Here is a 7,492-nt window from a genome sequence, read left to right on the forward strand (position 1 = left end):
AGAGGATGCTATCTCAATAAAGGTGAAGGAGGAAGACGTTTTTGGAGTGAAAGAGGAAGAGACAGAATATCAGATTAACACCAGTGAGTACTGTCTTTAACAGGGACACAAACTATGCCGTTGTTGAACTAATGTGTGGTTTTAAAGTGTTATTCTACTGAAGTTCTACACTTGAATATGTTGTTCAGTACTGTAGGAATTGTTAAAGGGTCAATCTGCCATTGGTTCATATATTTTAGGGACTTTTCAATTCGATGTATTGAATTCTCCATGTGGTCTACATTAAAGATCCCCTCATCTAGTATAACAGGCTTTTAAAATTCAATATTGAAGCATAATCTCTACTTAAAATATCAAAGGGACATATTCATGCCTCTTGTAAGACCCTATGATTTTATGAGACGGTTATAAGTTTACTACTCATTTTGATGTTCTCATTAACACAGGAGAGAGACATGACTATGGTGGATCCTCTGGGGAGCTTCAACAACATCCTGATGCTGACGAGGAAGAGAAGAGTCTCTCCAGATCAGAACACAAGATGGTACAGCTTGGTCTGGTCTAGTATACAGCTTTCTCTCTCTGGGTCTGGGCTGGGTTTCTGTAAAGCACTTTATGACAACAGTGACATCAGCATCCAGAGCCAGAGAAGTCTCTCCAGATCAGAACACCAGATGGTACAGCTTGGTCTGGTCTAGCAAACAGCTTTCTCTCGCTTGGGGGCTGGGTTTCTGTAAAGCACTTTATGACAACAGTGACATCAGCATCCATAATGATGTGCGTCTGTGTCCCCTCTTTATGGTTACCAGGACAACACTAGCCCTTCCTCCCTCCTGGAGTCCCTGTATCGTGCCTCTCCCGGTAGCACCTTACTGCTGGGTATGAAGAAGTTGTCTGTGCTGCTGGTGGACTGCAGGAAAACAACGGGGCTGAGTGGAACTGTGAGAGGAGGAGAAGAGAAGAAAGGATCAGATTTGACACCACAAAGTAAGTACTGTAGTTTAGTTTGAACAAATACAATAGATCTGCCCACCGGTATCTGTTACCAGGACAACCAGCAGAGTTCTGTTAGTTGACAGGAAGATAGACTGGTGTATATGGATGTTATGAATATCATAACACTGAAAAAGGATTCTGCCAATGAAAAGAGAGAAACCAATAGACCATATAAAACCTTGATGAAAGTTAGCTTTGGAGAGAAAGTTTCAAGATGATCCAATGTAAGGTGCTTTTTTTACAAAAACTTTTCCTTAAAACATTATGGATGTTACATTGCCTGTCCCAGTCAAACCCCTATCTTTACAAGACTGTAGAACAGGCAAACTAAACTCAAGTCTTTGGTAATTAATTAACTAGTACTGAAGAAAAGCTGTGATCAGGCTGCCCACTCAAACGAAAGCTTCAAACTGTAACCAGTGCTGGCGACCTGGTTCAGGTTATCAATCAACCTACCAGGGTAGTGACAAACAGTAGAGGAATGAAATCATCAACATGGTTTGATCATATCTTTACTAATGCTGCAGAAATGGGTTTTAAAGCAGTATCCAGATCCATCAGATGTAGTGATTCCTATGTTATTGATGTAAATAATATTTGTTGGTCTGTGGTGTGTAATGATGAGCAACCAGACGCTGCCCTTGACACATTTGAAGCTGCTTATCCCAGTTACTAATAAGCAGCACCATTAAGAAAATGACTGTAAAAACTGTTAAATACACGTGGATTGATGAGGAATTAAAAAATGGTATGATGAAGAGGGAGGCAAAAGAGATGGCAAATAGATCTGGCTGTATAACTGATTGGCAAATGTATTGCAAATTGAGACATCATTTGACTAAACTGAATAAAAAGAAGAAACTACACAATGAACCAAAGATAAATGACATGAAGAATGAAACTTATTGCTCAATGAAAGTCTATATCTAACAGAAGTGGGCGAAACAAACTTACCACCCTAACAACCAAACAATGAACAGGTGAAAACAATTAGACAAAACCAAACGAAAAAGGATCGGTGGCAGCTAGTAGACCGGCGACGACGACCGCCGAGCGCCACCCGAACGGGGAGGGGAGCCACCTTCGGTAATATTCGTGACACCTATTGCAAATTGAGAAATAATGTGACTAAACTCAATATAAAGAAGAAACTACACTATGAAACAAAGATAAATGACATGAAGAATGATAGTAAAAATATTTTGGAGCATCTTCAATGAAATTTTGCGCAAATAAAATCAACAATGACAAGTCACTGGTGTCTGACAACGTGGATGGAAAATTGAGGATAATAGTAAAATATAAGATAATACAGTAATTCCACTACCCAAGAATAGTAAAGCTCCCTTTACTGGCTTAAATAGCCGACCAATCAGCCTTAAATAGCCGACCAATCAGCCTGTTACCAACCATTACAATTTTGGAAAAAATATATTTGACCTGATACAAAGTAAACAAATATAGACGTTCAGCTTATAGGGAAGTTCATTCAACTAGCACAGCACTTACAAATGACTGATTGGCTGAGAGACATTGATGATAAAAATGGCTTTACACCTCCTGCTATATTGTGGATAAAGAGTTTTTCTTTTAAAATATAACCTTTATTTAACTAGGCAAGTCAGTTATAAACAAATTCTTTTATTCAATGATGGCCTAGGACTGCCTTGTTCAGGGGCAGAACGACAGAGTTTTTTACCTTGTCAGCTCAGGGTTTCGATCCAGCAATCTTTCAGTTACTGGCCTACCGCTCTAACCACTAGGCTACCTGCCGCCCCAGAGCTACCTGTCTAAAAGAACACAGAGAGTGTTCTTTAATGGAAGCATGTACAACAAAATCAAGTTTGAATCAGGAATTCCCCAGGGCAGCTGTTTGGCACCTACTTTTTTAAATCTTTACCAACAACATGCCAATGACATTTGAGTAAAGCCAGTGAGTCTATGTATGCGTTGACTCAACACTGTACATGTCAGCTACTACATCGACTGAAATGACTTCAACACTTAACATAGAGCTGCAGTTAGTATCAGAATGGGTGTCAAGGAATAAGTTAGTCCTAAATATTTCTGATTACCTTAAAACCTCTTGGTGTTAGGGGGCACTATTTTCATTTTTGGAAAAAAACATCCCCGTTTTAAACGGGATATTTTGTCAGTAAACGATACTAGAATATGCATATAATTGACAGCTTTGGATAGAAAACACTCTAACGTTTCCAAAACTGTAAAGATATTGTCTGTGAGTATAACAGAACTGATGTTGCAGGCGAAAGCCTGAGAAAAATCCAATCCGGAAGTGCCCCAGGTTTTGAAAGCGCTGCGTTCCAATGACTCCCTATATGGCTTTGAATGTACCATCAACAAGCTTATGCTTTCTACGTATTCCCCAAGGTGTCTACAGCATTGTGACGTAGTTTTACGCATTTCTATTGAAGAATAGCCGTATGGGGGCACATTGCGTAAGTGGTCACATGGTGGCTCCGAGAGAGATTCTCGTGTAAAGTGCAGAGGTAGCCATTACTCCAATCGGTCCTTGAGAAAAAGGAATTGTCCCGACGGATATATTATCAAATAGATATTAGAAAAACACCTTGAGGATTGATTCTAAACAACGTTTGCCATGTTTTTGTCGATATTATGGAGCTAATTTGGAATATTTTTAGGAGTTGTGACCACAATTTCCGGGGGATTTCTCAGCCAAACATGAAGAACAAACGGAGCTATTTCGCCTACAAAAATAATATTTTGGGAAAAAATGAACTTTGGCTGTCTACCTGGGAGTCTCGTGAGTGAAAACATCCGAAGTTCATCAAAGGTAAACGATTTAATTTGATTGCTTTTCTGATTTCCGTGACAAGTTTGCCTGCTGCTAGCAAGGCATAATGCTATGCTAGGCTATAATAAACTTACACAGATGCTTGTCTAGCGTTGGCTGTAAAGCATATTTTGAAAATCTGAGATGACAGGGTGATTAACAAAAGGCAAAGCTGTGTTCCAATATATTTCATTTATGTCCGTTGCGTTATGCTAATTAGTGTCAGATGATGGTAACGGTCCGTTCACGGGCTGGGTGTCACTACAGGTTAAGTTACATGGCCTACTATGCTAATTCTGTAGCGGTATTGTTAGAGAGGGCTAAATAAATATTTTGTTGGTGCGCCAGGCAGGTATTAACCCTAGTTATTAAACTTAGTTATTACCTATTATAACATTATTATTATAAAATATTATTAAAACCGAAAGGATGAGAGTAGAATAGATAGAGTAGCGCTTCCAGACACATTCTAAACATGATGTCTTAAAGGAGGACTGTAGCATCTAATGATGAAACATTATGGAGTCTTAAAGGAGCCTTGTAGCATCTAATGATGAAACATTATGGAGTCTTAAACTTTAATTTGTGGTATTGCACTTGTGAATGCATGAAAGTTAAATATTTCTAATTTTAAAAAAATATATTTTGCACTCTGCAATTTCACCGGATGTTGTCGAAATGTTCCGCTAGCGGAATCCCTAGCCATAACAGGTGTTAATGTGTTTGAACCAATCAGTTGTGTTGTGACAAGGTAGGGGTGGCATACAGAAGATAACCCTATTGGGTAAAAGACGAAGTCCATATGGTGTCAATAACAGCTCAAATAAGCAAAGAGAAACAACAGTCCAACATTACTTTAAGGACCACCACAATAATGGAAGATCCAGAGTTACTTCTGATGCAAAAGTTCAGTAGAGTTACCAGCCTTAGAACTTGCAGCCCAAATAATTGCTTCACAAAGTTCAAGAAACAGACACATCTCAACATCATCGGTTCAGAGGAGACTGCGTGAATCAGGCCTTCATGGTCGAATTGCTGCAAGGAAACCACTACTAAAGGACACCAATAAGAAGAAGAGACTTGCTTGGGCCAAGAAACACGAGCAATGGACATTAGACCGGTGGATATCTGTCCTTGGGTCTGATGAGTCCAAATTTGAGATTTTTTGATCTGAGCGTCATGTCTTTGTGAGACGAGTAGATGAACAGATTATCTCTGCATGTGTGGTTCCCACCGGGAAGCATGGAGGAGGAGATGTGATGGTGTGCGGGTGCTTTGCTGTTGACAATGTCATGAATAAATAAATCAAAGTCACACTTAACCAGCATGGCTTCCACAGCATTCTACAGCTATATGCCATCCCATCTGGTTTGGGCTTAGTCCCACTGTCATTTGTTTTTCAACAGGACAGTGACCCAACACACCTCCAGATTGTTGGAAAACGATTCCAGGTGAAGCTGTTTGAGAAAAAGCAAGGGTGGCAACTTTTGAAGAATAAAATATATATTTTGATTTAACACTTGTGGTTATTACATGATTCCATGTGTATTTTGATGTCTTTATTATTCTACAATGTAGAAAATAGTAAAAAATAAAGAAACCCTTGAATGAGTAGGGGAGTCCAACCTTTTGACTGGTACTGTACATTAAATTCCCTAACAGCTCCAGTGGACATTCCTGCAGTCAGCATGCCAATTGCCCGCTCCCTCAGAGACCTGTGGCATTTTGTGTGAACCAACTGCACATTTTCGAGTTGCCTTTTATTATCCCCAGCACAAGGTGCACCTGTGTAATAACCAAGCTGTTCAATCAGCTTCTTGATATGCCACACTGTCAGGTGGATGGATTATCTTGGCAAAGAATAAATGTTGACTAACAGTGATGCTCATGAAACATCCAACACTTTACATGTTGCGTTTATGTTTTTGTTTTTTTGTTGTTACTATCAGTTTTAGGAACATTTACCCAAAATATGACATCAGCGATAATCAAAATGTTGAAAATCTGTGAATGTCTAAATAAGAAATTGGTACATTTAAACAGCAATGTGTCGAACCCTTTCAACAACGGGGAGATGTTACTGATGTGCTTTGTATCTGTGACGTAAAAACAAGTTTTGGACTTCCACACCAAATTACTTCTTTAGTTATTTTATGTTTAAGGAAGTGTGTAGGTCACATTCTGTATCATACAGCTATGAAAGTTATATATTTAGAACCACCTGTTCAATTGGAATCCAGCGACATCTGTGTCTTCAGTGTCCTAGAACTGTCTAGGTTTTTGTGTTCTGACTTGTAAAACAGGATGAATAAAATAAGTAATGTAAACATATCAGTAATTACCAGGAAGCTCTACATTTGTTTTAAACACTAACACACTAGCAAGGTTGTTTTATCATGTGGTTTCATTCGGGTCTCTATTTAAAAATAACACTGTCTTTGGCAGGAGAAAGGCCCGACTCGGAAGAACCAAAGCCAGGGACGTCCAAACTAGCAAGACGACACCAGTTCTCCCACTGTAGAAAGGGTTGTAACCGGTTATGGGACCTGAAACAACATGAGAGAATACACACAGGAGAGAAGCCTTACCACTGTTCCCAGTGTGGAAAGTGTTTCAACCAGAGAGTAACCCTGAAACAACATGAGAGAATACACACAGGAGAGAAGCCCTACCACTGCTCCCAATGTGGAAAGTGTTTCAACCAGAGAGTAAACCTGAAACAACATGAGAGAATACACACAGAAGAGAAGCCTTACCACTGCTCCCAGTGTGGAAAAAGTGTCAACCGGAAAGAGAACCTGAAAGCTCACGAGAGAATACACACAGGGCAGAAGCCTTACCACTCCTCCCAGGGTGCAAAGCTTTTGCCCATTTAGGAAGCCTGAAAGAACACATTAGACTGCACACAGAGGAGAAGGCTTAGAAAAGCTCAGACTGTGGGAAAACATATTACTCATAACAGTCATTTAAACGTCATTAGAGAATCCACACAGGAGAGAGAAATTACTTCTCTTAGCGTGTATATTGATATACATCACATTGACTTAAAATTCATCAGAGAACATACACAGTGCTCCCGTTGTCTTATATTGTTGACTGACAATGTGTTTACCTGTCTTTACCAGATGAAATTAAATGGTACAGGGTATACTCAAACATATATTTGTTTGTTTTTATTAGAAAACATGAATTGAATATGGAGTATGTCAGTTTTAATATAAAGGAGATCAGGTTCCTTGTTTTAAATTGTCCTTTTTTTAAACTCTTTGTGTGTTTATCTGGGTGTGTCATTCCTCCAGCACTACAGATAATCAAGTGATATTTGGATGTGATGCATTTGTGCCATTGTTGACATCTACATTGTAGCCCACTGATGATTTAATGAAATTAAAATGTTCAGACTCTGTAATGGAACATGTTAATTGTTTGTGTGTCCACATAACTGAGTATGTGACTAACCTTGTGAAACTGTCCTATTATAAGCTCCTGTTCTTGGGACTATCATTCTGTGTTGCAAACCAGCTGCACCTGCATCCTTGTATGAATAAAGTCCCTCCCAGGAACAGGAAACTATAAAGATATGTGCTAATCACTCAATGCTTCAGGAATTCAGACTGTCTACACTGCGCTGTGTAACTCTGTTATTCTCTCTGAGCTCAGAAATAAAGAATCTTGGTTTGA

General features: G+C 39.2%; 1 protein-coding gene across 1 annotated transcript; it reads left to right on the forward strand.

Moving 5' to 3' along the window:
* LOC135567413 (zinc finger protein 568-like) lies at positions 1-7,492 on the forward strand. Its single transcript, XM_065014812.1, has 4 exons — positions 1-83; positions 447-544; positions 810-987; positions 6,257-7,492. Exons 2-4 carry the CDS (start codon positions 542-544, stop codon positions 6,685-6,687), a joined length of 612 nt encoding a protein of 203 aa, XP_064870884.1. The 5' UTR covers positions 1-83; positions 447-541; the 3' UTR covers positions 6,688-7,492.

The sequence above is a fragment of the Oncorhynchus nerka genome, unplaced genomic scaffold (genome assembly GCF_034236695.1).
Source record: "Oncorhynchus nerka isolate Pitt River unplaced genomic scaffold, Oner_Uvic_2.0 unplaced_scaffold_2084, whole genome shotgun sequence".
NCBI classification, from domain to species: Eukaryota; Metazoa; Chordata; class Actinopteri; order Salmoniformes; family Salmonidae; genus Oncorhynchus; species Oncorhynchus nerka.